Source organism: Oncorhynchus mykiss, chromosome 22, assembly GCF_013265735.2.
Source record: "Oncorhynchus mykiss isolate Arlee chromosome 22, USDA_OmykA_1.1, whole genome shotgun sequence".
Lineage (NCBI taxonomy): Eukaryota > Metazoa > Chordata > Actinopteri > Salmoniformes > Salmonidae > Oncorhynchus > Oncorhynchus mykiss.
The window spans coordinates 45,826,670-45,843,512 of NC_048586.1; the positions used below are offsets into that span (position 1 = coordinate 45,826,670).

At 42.9% G+C, this 16,843-nt stretch overlaps 1 protein-coding gene across 2 annotated transcripts; it reads left to right on the forward strand.

The window, feature by feature from the left end:
• Nucleotides 1–12,065: 12,065 nt before the first annotated feature.
• LOC110501937 (oligodendrocyte transcription factor 2-like) lies at nt 12,066–14,350 on the forward strand. 2 transcript variants are annotated; one of them, XM_021579815.2, is made up of 2 exons: nt 12,066–12,165; nt 12,489–14,350. In XM_021579815.2, exon 2 carries the CDS (start codon nt 12,525–12,527, stop codon nt 13,320–13,322), a length of 798 nt encoding a protein of 265 aa, XP_021435490.1. In that variant the 5' UTR covers nt 12,066–12,165; nt 12,489–12,524; the 3' UTR covers nt 13,323–14,350. The 2 variants fall into 2 exon arrangements, with proteins under 2 accessions (XP_021435490.1, XP_021435491.1); XM_021579816.2 differs by having other exon boundaries at nt 12,078–12,168; nt 12,490–14,350.
• The last annotated feature ends 2,493 nt before the right edge of the window (nt 14,351–16,843 follow it).

Consider the following 16,843-nt stretch of genomic DNA (forward strand, 5'->3'; position numbering starts at 1 on the left):
CCCTGAACGGCTCTGCTCTTGCTGATTTAAAAATATATATATAATAACAATAATAAATACATTGTGTGCTGCCTAATCAATGGCTGTGCTGTGTAGGCCTATGGTGGTATAGTTCAGGAGGAAAAAATACAACTAATATGAGGACGAGCCTATTAGCTATGTTCTGTTCAGTGTGAAAAGGAGAGTGCGGAGATGAGAAGGAGGACCAGAGGTTCAATTTGATCGCTTGCTACAACTATAATAGATTTTATAGTAAACAATATGTTTCTTGCCCATGATGTATTTAGCACAGTTATTGACCTCACAATAAGCCAGACTCTGAGTAACTTACAATGTGGTAGTGACACTCGAATCAGTAGCCGCGGCACAATCAATCAGAAATGGACAGCTCATTGTGCTGAAAGTAGGCATAATTCGAGTAGGCATAATTCATTTCAACGTATTCATTTCAATTAGACTTTACTAAGAACAAGAGGTGTTGGAGCCTATTTCTTCCTATTTAAGACATAAGAGGTAGTTTGAAAGACGAAATTAGGCTTTAGACTGGTATATCCACAGATTTTTATTATTTTTAACTAGGTAAGTCAGTTAAGAACAAATTCTTATTTACAATGACGGCCTACCCCGGTCAAAAGCTGGGCCAATTGTACCCTTCCCTACGGGACTCCCAATCACAGCCAGATGTGATGCAGACCTGGATTTGAACTGCAGTGACAACTTTTGCACTGAGATACAGTGCATTAGACCGCAGCGCCACTCTGGAGCCCTCGTAATCTATAGCCGTAGATTTGTCTGTCTATTCCTCCACACATCATGCACTCTTAAAAATACCCTGCCTCCCAGACTCAAATTGAAGGGGTAAGAGAGGGAATGCCATAGACCTACTTTTATTAAAGCAAAATGACAAAAAGCAGAGGCCTACGTCCCCCTTGTTTGGTTAGAAAGAAAATAGCATCGATTTGATTATATGAAGAGATATATAACAGTGCTTTGGTGCCCAATGCTTTATGCTAGAAACAAGCTGTAAAATACCCTGGAAAGACGTGACTCCGATGCATATGAGGATATCATTGTTTACTTTCTTTGACATTTAGAGGCTGAGCTACAACCTTCTATAGCCGAGGAGACAAACAAAATACTTCGCTTGGGAAGTAATCTAATTCTGTCACTATCAATTGATTAAGCTATTCACTTTCTGTACAATAGAATATATTTAAACCCAGACCGCTTTAAGGAAAACACTTGTAACCTTCTCTCGTTGGCTTATGCCACAGAAGAGTAGCCAGCAGTTAAAGCTGACATGTTTCTGCGTCGGTAGACCAACTCTGTCTGGGGTGGAAAGGTGAGTTTAACTTCAACCTCTGTCTAGGGTGGAAAGGAGAGTTTAACTTCCACCTCTGTCTAGGGTGGAAAGGTGAGTTTAACTTCCACCTCTGTCTAGGGTGGAAAGGTGAGTTTAACCTCCACCTCTGTCTGGGGTGGAAAGTTGAGTTTAACTTCCACCTCTGTCTGGGGTGGAAAGGTGAGTTTAACTTCCACCTCTGTCTGGGGTGGAAAGGTGAGTTTAACTTCCACCTCTGTCTGGGGTGGAAAGGTGAGTTTAACCTCCACCTCTGTCTGGGGTGGAAAGGTGAGTTTAACTTCCACCTCTGTCTGGGGTGGAAAGGTGAGTTTAACTTCCACCTCTGTCTAGGGTGGAAAGGTGAGTTTAACCTCCACCTCTGTCTGGGGTGGAAAGGTGAGTTTAACTTCCACCTCTGTCTGGGGTGGAAAGGTGAGTTTAACTTCCACCTCTGTCTAGGGTGGAAAGGTGAGTTTAACGTCCACCTCGGTCTAGGGTGGAAAGGTGAGTTTAACTTCCACCTCTGTCTAGGGTGGAAAGGTGAGTTTAACTTCCACCTCTGTCTAGGGTGGAAAGGTGAGTTTAACGTCCACCTCTGTCTGGGGTGGAAAGGTGAGTTTAACTTCCACCTCTGTCTAGGGTGGAAAGGTGAGTTTAACGTCCACCTCTGTCTAGGGTGGAAAGGTGAGTTTAACTTCCACCTCTGTCTAGGGTGGAAAGGTGAGTTTAACTTCCACCTCTGTCTAGGGTGGAAAGGTGAGTTTAACGTCCACCTCTGTCTGGGGTGGAAAGGTGAGTTTAACTTCTACCTCTGTCTAGGGTGGAAAGGTGAGTTTAACTTCCACCTCTGTCTAGGGTGGAAAGGTGAGTTTAACGTCCACCTTTGTCTAGGGTGGAAAGGTGAGTTTAACTTCCACCTCTGTCTAGGGTGGAAAGGTGAGTTTAACGTCCACCTCTGTCTAGGGTGGAAAGGTGAGTTTAACTTCCACCTCTGTCTGGGGTGGAAAGGTGAGTTTAACTTCCACCTCTGTCTAGGGTGGAAAGGTGAGTTTAACGTCCACCTCTATCTAGGGTGGAAAGGTGAGTTTAACGTCCACCTCTGTCTAGGGTGGAAAGGTGAGTTTAACGTCCACCTCTGTCTAGGGTGGAAAGGTGAGTTTAACTTCCACCTCTGTCTGGGGTGGAAAGGTGAGTTTAACTTCCACCTCTGTCTAGGGTGGAAAGGTGAGTTTAACTTCCACCTCTGTCTAGGGTGGAAAGGTGAGTTTAACCTCCACCTCTGTCTAGGGTGGAAAGGTGAGTTTAACTTCCACCTCTGTCTAGGGTGGAAAGGTGAGTTTAACGTCCACCTCTGTCTGGGGTGGAAAGGTGAGTTTAACTTTTAAAAATACCATGCTCATATTCCTAATGACGTCTCAAATTCAAGTATTTAGCAAACAGGGACAGTTTCATTGCTAACAAGACACACCGATGTGGCATTGGAGAAATATGATAAGATGAACAAATCGGCCTCTCTCTCTGGCCATTCTTAGCCTGTAATTTCTGTCATTTTTGTGGTATTAAAGAAATATTCTAATATGTAAAATGACGTAGAATTGCATGAAATGTTTGTAAATGGCAATATTTTCTTGAACCTACAAACTCAATGATTACTATAAAGGAGATGTTTCCACCCCCACTCTCGTCCACGGTGGTCTGCAAACCACACAACGTTCTGGCCCACAGACCTGTGTGCTATCAACATTTCTGCATTGCCATATAAAGCTTGCAGGACAAAGAACAGTTTCTAAAACTGCATATCTAAGGCTCTGGTCTGTCCAAAAGAAGACAGGGGTATTCACTTTATGTTTTAATTATAACTTTGGGTACAGGGTTGGGTCACTTATATATATATATATATTATATATATATATATATATAAGTCAAATATATTTTGCGAAAGGGAGGGCCACCCATTTTAATTTCAGAGAGATACGATTTTCTCCATGTAACCCTTATCATTGTAACGATTTTCTTCCTGGGAAGGAGAGGAGGACCAAAATACAGCGTGGTTATTTATAAACATCTTTAATGAAAGATGAAAACGTGAACAATATACAAAATAAGAAAACGTGGAAAAAAACAAAATAGTCCTAACTGGTGCAAAACACAGAGACAGGAACAATCACCTACAAAATATCTAAAGAATATGGCTGCCTAAATATGGTTCCCAATCAGAGACAACGATAAACACCTGCCTCTGATTGAGAACCACTCCAGGCAACCATAGACTTACCTAGAACACTCAACTGAACACAACCCCATAGACTACAAAACCCCTAGACAAAACAAGACACATAAATCACCCATGTCACACCCTGGCCTAACCAACATAATAAAGAAAACACAAATAACATTTTATTTGATTTTGATATATATTCGGAAACATTTTGTTATGTTACCGCCTTATTCTAAAATCGATTGAATAAAATACAGAAATACATTATTTACATCAGTATTCAAAACCTTTGCTATGAGACTCGAAATTGAGGTGCATTCTGTTTCCATTGATCATCCTAGAGATGTTTCTACAACTTGATTGAGTCCACCTGTGGTAAATTAAATTGATTGGACATGATTTGGAAAGGTTGTCTATCCTGTCTATATGAGGTCCCACAGTTGACAGTGCATGTCAGAGCAAAAACCAAGCCATGAGGTCGAAGGAATTGTCTGTAGAGCTCCGAGACAGGGTTGTGTCAAGGCACAGATCTGGTGAAGGATACCAACAAATTTATACAGCATTGAAGGTCCCCAAGAACACAGTGGCCTCCATCATTCTTAAATGGAAGAAGGTTGGAACCAATAAGACCCTTCCAAGAGCCTGGTCAAACTGAGCAACCTGTGGAGAAGGGCCTCGGTCAGGGAGGTGACCAAGAACCCGAGGGTTACTCTGGCAGAGCTCCAGAGTTCTTCTGTGGAGATGGGAGAACCTTCCAGAAGGACAACCATCTCTGTAGCACTCCATCAATCAGGCCTTTATGGTAGAGTGGCCAGACGGAAGCTACTCCTCAGTAAAAGGCACATAACAGCCCGCTTGGAGTCTGCCAACAGGCACCTAAAGGACACTCAGACCTTTAGAAACAATATTCTCTGGTCTGATGAAACCAGGATTGAACACTTCTGCCTAAATTCCAAGTGTCACGTCTGGAGGAAACCTGGCACCGTCCCTACGGTGAAGCATGGTGGTGGCAGTGTCATGCTGTGGGGAGGTTTTTTAGAGGCAGGGACTGGGAGACTAGTCAGGATCGAGTTAAAGATGAACATACAGAGAGAGATCCTTGATGAAAACCTGCTCCAGAGTTTTCAGGACCTCATACTGGGGCGAAGGTTCACCTTCCAACAGGACAATGACCCTAAGCACACAGCCAAGACAATGCAGGAGTGGAGTTGTCTTTGAGTTGCCCAGCCAGACCCCAGACTTGAACCCGATCAAACACCTTTTGAGAGACCTGGAAATAGCTGTGCAGCATCGTTCCCCATCAAAGCTGACAGAGCTTGAGAGGATCTGCAGAGAAGAATGGGAGAAACTCCCCAAATACAGGTGTGCCAAGCTTGTAGCACAATACCAAAGAAGACTCGAGGCTTTAATCGCAGCCAAAGGTGCTTCAACAAAGTACTGAGTAAAGGGTCTGAACAGCACATTAAAATATAGCATACCAAAGCAATACAAGTGAAGTAAAAATGCAAAATAATAACAAATGCCACCACAGCCCAACAGCCCTCACAGCCCCCCAGCCCCTACAGCCACCCAGCACTCACAGCCCTACAGCCCCCACAGCCCCCCAGCCCCTACAGCCCCCACAGCCCAACATCCCTCACAGCCCCACAGCCCTCACAGCCCTACAGCCCCCACAGCCCTACAGCCCCCACAGCCCCACAGCCCCCCAGCCCCTACAGCCCACCCAGCACCCACAGCCCCCACAGCCCTCACAGCCCTCACAGCCCCCCAGCCCCTACAGCCCACCCAGCACTCACAGCCCTACAGCCCTCACAGCCCCCACAGCCCCCACAGCCCTCACAGCCCTACAGCCCCCACAGCCCCACAGCCCCCACAGCCCCACAGCCCTACAGCCCCCTGCCCCTACAGCCCACCCAGCACCCACAGCCCTACAGCCCCCAGAGCCCTCACAGCCCTACAGCCCCACAGCCCTCACAGCCCCCACAGCCCTCACAGCCCCACAGCCTCCACAGCCCACCCAGCCCCTACAGCCCTCACAGCCCCCACAGCCCACCCAGCCCCCACAGCCCTCACAGCCCCCACAGCCCCCACGGCCCAACAGCCCCTACAGCCCCCACAGCCCTACAGCCCCCACAGCCCCCCAGCCCCCACAGCCCTCACAGCCCTACAGCCCCACAGCCCTCACAGCCCCCACAGCCCTACAGCCTCACAGCCCTACAGCCCCCACAGCCCTCACAGCCCCACAGCCCTACAGCCCCCACAGCCCTCACAGCCCTACAGCCCCACAGCCCTCAAAGCCCCCAGCCCCTACAGCCCCACAGCCCTACAGCCCCCACAACCCTCACAGCCCCCAAAGCCCTACAGCCCCACAGCCCCTACAGCCCTCACAGCCCTCACAACCCTACAGCCCCCCAGCCCCTACAGCCCACCCAGCACCCACAGCCCTACAGCCCCACAGCCCTCACAGCCCCCACAGCCCTACAGCCCCACAGCTCCCACAGCCCCTCAGCCCCTCAGCCCCCACAGCCCCTCAGACCCCACAGACCCCACAGACCCCACTGCCCCCACAGACCCCACAGCCCCCACAGACCCCACAGACCCCACAGCCCCCACAGCCCCCACAGACCCCACAGCCCCCACAGCCCCCACAGACCCCACAGACCCCACAGACCCCACAGCCCCTTGGCCGGCGTGGGATATACTTGTTTACCTTGGAACACCAGGCAGGATTATCAGATGAATAAATAAGAGATGATGAAGCATCTTGTAAGGTCTTCTCCGTAGCCTCCAGGCGCTGTCATTAGCATTTTAAAGTTTGGCCACACATTCGCAGATGGCCCTCTGGCATGGCCGAAACCCTGAGACAAACAGACAGACAAGCAGAGACACCACAAGGACAGACACATACACACACACACACACACACAGCAGGCACGTCTCAATCCGAGACCCCAAGGAGGCCTCAGAGAGTTCTTCAACATGCAGGGAAGAAAATACTAAAACACATACGAAGTAACAGAGCAGTTTCCCCTTATTAGGTTCAATATCGATGACTTGTCATCCATCATATACGAGGGAGAGTGAGGCCTGAAGTTAAAGCTTAAAAGCCTTTGAGATAGTTCTGGAACCTTCTGTCCAAAGAGTTGAGGCCATGGTCATATCTGAAATGGCACCCTATAACCAGGGCTCTGGTCAAAAGTAGTGCACTACTATAGACCAAGTCTGATAGGACTCTGGTCAAAAGTAGTGCACTACTATAGACCAAGTCTCATAGGACTCTGGTCAAAAGTAGTGCACTACTATAGACCAAGTCTCATAGGGCTCTGGTCAAAAGTAGTGCACTACTATAGACCAAGTCTCATAGGGCTCTGGTCAAAAGTACTGCACTACTATAGACCAAGTCTCATAGGGCTCTGGTCAAAAGTAGTGCACTACTATAGAGGATGGAGTGTTATTTCAGATTCTCCCTTCTCTTCTGCTCTCTTTACCCTACAGCTTTACTCCCTAGACAGATGTCAATCAGTATCTCTGATGGTGGCTTGTGATACACTTTGCACTCATCCCTAGCTGACATTTTAAATAATGATATGGGGGTGGAATCCTCAAATATTTCTATGTTGTTCATTTCTAACAAGTGATATTATTGGATTGTCTAATGAAGACATCAGTGGCGCAGTATAACTGAACCTACCTGTTGTTTTAAAAATGCCACTTTTCACAAACACGCCCCTTTGTCCGCTCTCGTTAGCATAATCTTATTTAGAGCCCGTAAACAGGCAAACAGACGTATCCTATTCACCACCGTGTCTTCTGCTTGGGTGCACTCGCAATGACTCGTGGGTTGTTAATCCTTCGGGCTGTGCACATGATCCACTGGTTATTGCTGCTATGATACCGCTCACAGTACAAATGTAGTCCTACTCATGATATGACCTACTAGACTAAATACGGTGAATTTATATTTGTTTGACAATACTTGTAGCCCTACCACAAACACATTAAACAAACTAGGCTAGGCTATATCTCAGCTAACGATTTATTTTTATTTAATTGAACCTTTATTTAAGTAGGCAAGTCAGTTAAGAACAGAATCATATTTACAATGACGGCCTCCCCCGACCAAGTTCTAACTAAACATATGGTAACAGAGATCCTATACATCAGAGTTCTTTCTGTATGTAATAATCTGCATACAGTGAACTATGTCTGTAAATGCTTTATAACGGTTTTGCAAAGAGAAACAAAATCCGTGTTACGTATGGAAAAATATTTTTCACGCAAATATTCTAAAATCTGCATGAAACAATATGCGCATTTTGACCTAGTGCACATTAAAATAATTTTTGCCGTTAAATTCCCATGTACCGTATGAAAAATGCAAGTTAAATGGGTTTCCATCGCATTTTCAACTCTACTGATGGTTGGTTTTCTCACAAAAATATTGCAGCGTGATATAGCAAATGTGCACCACTCTGGCACATGCGCTCTAGCCAACAGCTCGCAGATCCAGTGCTGGTCGGCTACCAACATTATACGATTAAAAGCGACATTATTTGTAGTTGTCAAACTGCAGTCAAGCATCGATCATTACGTCACCGGAATAAGAACCCTCGATATTTATTGGAAAGGAGCATCAAGCTCATCAACACCCTTTGAAGTTCATCATTTATTTAATCTTTAGCCTAATAATCTGCACGTTTACCCAAAACGCAGTGGGAAGTTTACAACCGTATGATGGTTATTATTTTCATTATTACACTAATACATTTTACAGACACAAAAATATCCCACCATATAGAACGAACATATTGTCGGTCGGCATTTATGCAATTGTACCGGCATTTCATGTTTCCATCAATCGCGTCATGATTTGTATCACGCGTCAGGTAATTCATCCGCATGAAATGGTTGGATGTAAAACGCGATTAGTTATAGCCTACTCTGTATAGAAAAATACAGTGTACGGAATGCAGACGTAATCTAGTGTTACAGATGGTTCATTGAATTATAATAGGCCTAAATATGCACATTAAATGCAGTTAAAATGGGTCACACATAGGCTACAGTACACAAACAATTGCACAAAATACCACAGTTACAAAGGCCTACTTTCTTCATGCATGTCACGCCCTGACCTTAGAGATCCTGATTTATTCTCTATCTTTGGTTAGTTCAGGGTGTGACTCGGTTGGGAAAATCTATGTTTTCTATTTCCTTGTTGTTTTTGCGGAGTGTGGTTCCCAATCAGAGGCAGCTGTCTGTCGTTGTCTCTGATTGGGTATCATATATAAATTCTGATTTTCCGTTTGGATTTTGTGGGGGGTTATTTTCTGTTTGGTGTCTGTGCCTGTGCCTGACGGAACTGTTCGCTTTCGGATGTGTTATTTTTGTTTGAGTGTTTCTTGTAAATAAATATCATGAACACTTTCCATGCTGCGCTTTGGTCCACTCTTCCTTCCACCGACGACGAGCGTTACAATGCAATTACCTACCGTGCATTCCCGAAAGTATTCACACACCTTTGAGATATCGTGCCCACTGATCTACACACAATAACCCACAATATCAGTCTGACTTATAAATTCCTGATTAAAAAATAAATAAATTAAGATGAAATGTCTTGAGTCAAATAAGTATTCAAGCCCTTTGTTATGGAAAGGCTAAATACGTTCAGGAGTAAAACTGTGCTTAAAGGAGATACATAATAAATTGCATGGAATGCAATAAAAGTAGGCTGACATTTTGTTTTTAAAGAATACCCCTCAGCCGAGTCTTAAATTTCGAACACAGATTCAACCACAAAGATGAGGGCGAAATATCTCTTTGAGCTTGAGGAAGTTATTAATTTCACTGCGGATGGTGTATCAATACACCCAGTCACTACAAAGATACAGGCATCCTTCCTCAGTTGCCGGAGAGGAAGGAAACCGCTCAGGGATTTCACCATGAGGCCAATGGTGATTTTAAAACAGTTACAGAGTTTAATGGCTGTGATAGGAGAATACTGAGGATGGATCAACAACATTGTAGTTACTCCACAATACCAACCTAAATGACAGAGTGACAAGAAGGAAGTCTGTACAGAATAAAAAATATTCCGAAACATGCATCCTGCTTGCAACAAGACACTAAAGTAATACAACAAATGTGTCAAAGAAATTAACTTTTTGTCCTGAATAATTTTTGTTATGGGGAGGCAGGTAGCCTAGTGGTTAGAGTGTTGGACTAGTAACTGAAAAGTTGCAAGATCAAATCCCCAAGCTGACAAGGTAAAAAATCCAGTGTTTTGCCCCTGAACAAGGCAGTTAACCCACTGTTCTTAGGCCGTAATTGAAAAATAAGAATTTGTTCTTGACTGACTTGCCTAGCTAAATAAAGGTGAAATATATATTTTTTTAAATGTTTGGGGCAAACACAACCCATCACTGAGTAACCCTATTCATATTTTCAAGCATAGTGGTGGCTGCGTCATGTTATGGGTATGCTTGTCATTGGCAAGTAATAGGGAGTTTTTTAGGATAAAAATAAATGGAATAGAACTAAGCACAGGCAAAATCCTAGAGGAATACCTGGTTCATTCTGCTTTCCACCAGACACTGGGAGACAAATTTACCTTTCAGCAGGACAATAACCTAAAACACAAGGCAAAATATATACTGGAGTTTCTTACCATGAAGAGTTAAAAAAAAAATAATAATGTGCAAATATTGCTCAATCCAGGTGCGGAAAGCTCTAAGAGGCTTACCCAGAAACACTAACAGCTTTAATCAGTGCCAAAAAGCATTCTGTATTGACTCAAGGGGTTAAATACTAATCTAATCAAGATATATTAGTGTTTATTTTTCATTTAATCTTTAAAAAAACGTAGTATTTTTCTTCCACTGAAAGAAAAAAGACCATTACATTCATTTGAATTCCAATTTGTAACACAACATAATGTGGAAAAAGTCAAGGGGTGTGAATACTTTCTGACGACACTGTATAATATAAAATGGCCAGTTTAATTATCATAACCATATTTTACAGTATAGAATAGCTGGGTAAAAATATTGTCATCAAGATAAAGTTGCATAAATTGCACAATGGTCTTATTTGCTCAAATTGATGCTTGAGGAGTTATGAAGAAATTAAATAAATACATTTAACTATTATTAGTATTATGCTGTGTAGTTATACATCATCTTTTGCTTTCTTTGCCTGTAGTTTGTGACTGGTTCCACTTGTTTCTCGGACAATGACCTTGTCAACTTCACTTATATCAGAGCGCCAGAGAGTCACTTGTTTTGTCCCATCTATCATCGCCTGGCTGCCTAAAGAGGCTCGCGCTGCTGCTAGTCCATATTGGACTAATTGAAATGTTACTGATCATAACCGTTAAAAACAATTTTGCAGGCTTCGTTTATTAACGTTAAAAAATAAATGCCCTTTAGCGGGTTGAGTCGTGGCTCACGCCGTCAGCTGTTGGGCGCTCTTGGGGTCGTCGGGTTGAAATAATAAGCGCTATTGCTCCAACCGCTATTGCTCCAAATGGGCATGGGCGGAGACAGTGTGTGTGTGTGTGTGTGTGTGTGTGTGTGTGTGTGTGTGTGTGTGTGTGTGTGTGTGTGTGTGTGTGTGTGTGCTGTGCGCGCAACGACAGGAAACTAACAGTTAACATATTGCAGCTCAAAGCTTAATCATTATTCGTTGGTTATTTCCAAGAGCCTGATCGAGTTAGTAATGTCGCTTTCAATTTCACAACAGGAAACAAAATATTACCGAAGTATACTGTACAATTATGATCATTTTGATATTATTATTATTATTTTGACATTATGATATTTTCTGAGGAATTATTTCGTTTGGAAAAACAAACAACAACAAAAAAATAACCTCAAATGTAAGCTCATCAAAACGGGAAGCTTGTCATCATAAATAGGCTATTCATAATGACAAGTTAATTGATTTACAGTTTAAATGTAATTTACAGTTTTTGAATACAGTCTTTGAATATCCAAAAACATGCATTGCTAAACTCTTCTGCTGTAGAATTCGAAAAGAGAGAGAACAGCTCGTTCTTTTCCCACCGAAAAGTCTAGAATCTATCAACAACAAAAAAAGTGTAATCAATTTCATATTTTTTTTGCAATGATTGTTATATAATGTTGATGTTACTAAAATAAGATAATGTATTTATATCGTTTAGTGGTGGTCAATACGATTTACTTAGCCTATTTCTTCCTTATCGTTGCTGAAAAATCTACATGCCTAAACAACTTATTTCCCTCACAAAAATGTCATATGCCGAGTGTGTCTAATTCATTCATTTAACGAAGTTCGAATTTCTTTGTAATGACATCAGATTTGAAGACCCCTAACTCCTCCAAGCCTCCTCCCCTCTCTCCGTTCGTAAGATGCCAATTGGCGAATGGATGACAGACAGTCGGAAAAGCCATGGCATTGTCCCGGTGATTTGCCCCCGGATCGTTAAGTCCGCTATAAAACCCTGTCGTCATGCCCGTGCGTGCCAAATGGGCTGTCAGTTGTGATTGGGAGTAACAAGTGGATTGAACAGCGACACTTTCTCTGCACCGAGCTGCGCTCTGCATCTCGCTCTCTCTCTCTCTCGGTAGGTTTATTGTCTGCTTTTCGGGATAATATTGATGTCATTTAGGCAGTTGTGATATTTTTTTTGACACAAAATATAGCCTCATCTGAGAATCTTTTTATTTATTTTTTAACTTCATGTGTAGAATAACTTTCAAGAACCTTCTCGTGTCCTTTCGTGCATGTTTTTTGTTTACCTTCTCCTGTTTAATCCATTGCACATTGAATTGGTTGTCCCGTGTAGCATATTCTTATAATCTAGTGACGTGTTTTTACATTTGAATCCTAGTGGCAGTGGAAAAGAATCTGATGCTAAATGGTTCGTTTACTGTTCTTTCCGTAGACTATTGCGCTGTCCGAATAAACCTGAGGATCATCATGGACTCCGGTACCGGCCGAGTGTCTAGCCGACCTTCCTCTCCCGATGTGCACGATATGTTCCTGCATGCGGTGAAGAAACACATGGTGGGTTTCTCCGGTACTGTCTCGTCCACACAGAGCGACTCTCCACCGGAGATACCCGCGGACATGCGGAGCCTGTCGGATGACGACGATGACATTACCCTGAAAATGCTGTCGAAGAAGGACCGTAAACTGCTCTCGGAGAACGAGCTGCAGGGGATGCGGCTGAAAATCAACAGCCGGGAGCGGAAGAGGATGCACGACCTCAACATCGCCATGGACGGTCTCCGGGAGGTCATGCCTTACGCGCACGGGCCCTCGGTGCGCAAACTCTCCAAAATCGCTACTCTCCTTCTGGCGAGAAACTACATCCTGATGCTGAGCAACTCGCTGGAGGAGATGAAGAGGCTTGTCAGTGAGTTCTACGGCAGCGGCCACCACAGCAGCTTCCACCCCTCCGCATGTGGTACCATGGCGCACACTGGGCCCCTGCCTGGTCATCCGGCGGTTTCCCACGCCTCCCACCCGGTGCACCATCCACTTCTTCCCCCGGCAGTCTCCACGGTTGCCTCTCTCTCTACAACGGGTCTCACCTCGATCAGACCCCACCATGGACTCCTGAAGGCGCCCTCGGCCGTCCCGGGCCCCCTGGGTAGCAGTTTCCATCACTGGGGCGCGGGAATGCCCTGTCCATGCAGCATGTGCCAGGTGCCACCACATGTTTCCGGCATGAGCGCTGTCACAATGTCCAGGCTGACGAGTGACTCCAAATGACTTGAACTCTTATCATAAAACGAGAGGGAGAAAAGGGAAATTAACTTTGGGTTGAAGACGTCACGGTGTATATCAGTCCAACACGTCTTTTTGATTTTTATTTATCTGTTGCTGAAATAAATGTTGGATTGAGCCAGCAGAAATGCATTGCTTTAGAAAATGGGAGGAGCGCTACTTACATACCATGTTGTAGCATGATTTAGATAAATATATAAAGGGTGCTTTTAATATTCAGTAAAACCCGTCACTGTATGCAAACCTATCTCACATTGTGTCTGACGGGAATACACATTATACGAAGGGCATTACTGATGTCTTTCAATGTCATGTTCTCGATCATTATTTAACTTTAGACTAGCGCATTCCCGAGACAGAATAAACGAAAGTACACTATGTAGGTAAAGCATACGGCTTGAGAACACAATGGTCATGTAGATTGTAAATTTGTAGATTCAGATTTCTGTTTGTACGATAGTTTTTATATCAGGCCCTTGGTTAATGTGTGGATTTACACTTTTAGCTTGTGTCTGCTTTCAGCCATGTAGCGCTGGTACCATGTTGCTCCTGCTTCTTCCTCCTGTACCATGTTGCTCCTGCTTCTTCCTCCTGTACCATGTTGCTCCTGCTTCCTCCTCCTGTACCATGTTGCTCCTGTTTCTTCCTCCTGTACCATGTTGCTCCTGTTTCTTCCTCCTGTACCATGTTGCTCCTGTTTCTTCCTCCTGTACCATGTTGCTCCTGTTTCTTCCTCTGCCACTTGTACAATATGTCCTTTCAGTATTTTCTCTCCAACGTCCCTGCCGATCCTATAGATGGCTGTTTTCTCATGTATGTTTCCTCTTTCCATGTTTTGTTGTTGTTGCCAAGCATGCCCGTCACAACGCACGCAAAGAATGATCACTTCTTTATTTTTTTATAAAAAAGTGCTAAATTATATTTATTTACTTATTTTGGATGGGATTTCAAATGAATCAATGACGATGATTATGTTGGGATTTTTACATGTTAAATAAAATAAGTTTAATTGACATCGTTCTTTCTCACTGATGTTCCACAGAAATGGTATGAAAAACATACACCGGGCCACATTAACCCCAATATTATCCACTACTACAAATGTAGATATTATCTAAACATCGAATAGGTGACGTAAGCAATAGCTCAACAGTTTGTTCTCCCCGGAAATGTGTATGGAATTTATAGATACAGTCAGACATACGTTTATGTCAAAACTGTGCGTATAAAATATATTTTTAAATGTTTTTTTTTAAACCTTCAACATTTTATAAAAAACCTAAAGGCTACTTTCAAACAATAGCCAGATGCCTTTTAGAAAATTATTTTGCATACAAAACAAATTAGAGCCACAATACACTTTAATAAACAGAGGCAATACTTTTGAAACCTGCTTTTTTTAGGGGAGGGGGGGGGGGGGGGGAGGGGGTTCAGAATTATGATTGACTAACAATGACTAACTGTCCCCCTCTGTTCAATTCAACTGAGGACAAAGAAATCCACACCATTCCGATTCCATTCACAGTGAGTCCAGACTGCTTCATTTTGAGCTCTCACTTTTGTTAGCAAAATCATGTTTTACATTATAGGCCTACTGTAATCTCAGTATCATTGTAATCCATGTGGATTTGATATGTTTTATATGTGGATTATACAGTATCTGTGCTCCTCTGTTGGAAAAACCAATTGCTCTCTCTCTATACATTTACAATATATTTAAAACTTCAAACTTTCCATTCAGAAATCAAAATATCCCGAAATTGTTATTCAACTGCTTGACCTCGCCAATGAATAAAAATAAAAATAAAATATATATATATATCATTAGGTTTTTAGATATTTCGTTTAGTAAAATTATAGAAGGATAAACCACACAAGATGTGATTCACTGCAAACTCGACATTTGGAGATGCCAAATTCCTTTAAATGGTAGCCTAGTGGTTAGAGTGTTGGACTAGAAACCGAAAAATGGCAAGATCCAATCCCCGAGCTCACAAGGTAAAGAACTGTCATTCTGCCCCTGAACAAGGCAGTTAACCCACTGTTCCTAGGTCATCATTGTAAATAAAAATTTGTTCTTAAAACTGATTTGCCTAATCAAGTAAAAAAAATAATCAGAAGTGAGGATGAAAAGTTACAAATGTCAAGATCTCTTTAGAATAATCCATATTTAACACGTATAGCTCCGATTCGTTTTATAGAGTCAACTAATTATCCTAACTAATTAGACAAAACAAATAAATATAATTCATATTCAAAGTATACATATAGAATATGTTATCATCGTTCTTGTTTTCGCCGTAATTATATTCAGAGCACAACACACTTGTGTGTGACTTTGACTCTCCTTCAGACTCACTCATACAAAGGTGACTTACGTTTTTTTTGGCACCAGTTTGATTTAGTCCACGCCTCGTTACTGTCACAACGAGCTGTGTTTGAATTGTTTAGGCAAGGATCCAATTGGACTTCCATATTTCTAGTTTTGTTTTGTTGTTAAACTTTGATGAGCTGAAAAGCTAATACTGTCTTGATGTAATCCGGCCTTTTGGATATTTATTCAGAGACTCTACATGAGAGAGGGCCACTAACCGAGACCTAAGCTAAATGTATTTGGATTCTTGAGCTATATATGCAAAATATGAGGGCCAACGATCCCCAATACAAGTTCTGTTGTGAGGAATATCCGGGAATAAATGAATATAGAAGGGTGTACATTAGTAAACGGCGGCAGCTGCATAGCAGGTTGTCCATGCGGCTGCAATGTTTTCAAAAGGCTTTTGAAGCTGGAACGATATAGAAGGAACCTGCTGTTTGAATATTCATGCTCGCATTTCTATATTCCTCTGTCTTCTTTTTTTAAACAATTGAATTATTCAAATGATGTGAATGAGAAAATAAAAACGTCCTTCAAGATGTGTAGGGCGTTTTGGCAAAAGCCCAGAGAAAAACATTTGTTTGACTCACTGCTATCTCTTCCTAATTTCACTTCAACCACTTGAAAAATATCCGCTTGTTTCAATAGTTTTTAGTTGTTCACAGACACACACAAACACACACGCATGCCACACCTGAAAAACCTAGGTGAAAGGATGCCACTTGAGCTATCCCAGCCAAAAGATGTCTACTAGCCTATTAAAAGGGGCAATGCTACATGTTTGACAGAACAAATTGAGTCCAAACCGAGTTTAATCAAATGTGTAAACAACACAATGTTTAACATGTATTTTTTTTTTTTTTACCAACATCTGCTTGTTCAGGTCATCTCTTAGCCCGCCACCCTATTGAGAACCCATTTGCTGCCTGCGAAATGCAATTACTCACAGAGTTAATGGGGATTAGAGGTATCACATTTCAAAATTAATTAGAACCCCCCCACTCACTACCCACAATTCCATCTATTTCGATCCCACCTTGACGAGCAGCCTTTCTTACTTCATTATGAGTCAGTCAGTTATCTACACACCATTACACACACACCATTACACACACACGCACACATACAC

Coding starts and splice junctions, on each gene's coding strand:
- LOC110501937 (XM_021579815.2), top strand. CDS start 12,525: ATGGACTCCGGTACCGGCCGAGTGTCTAGCCGACCTTCCTCTCCCGAT.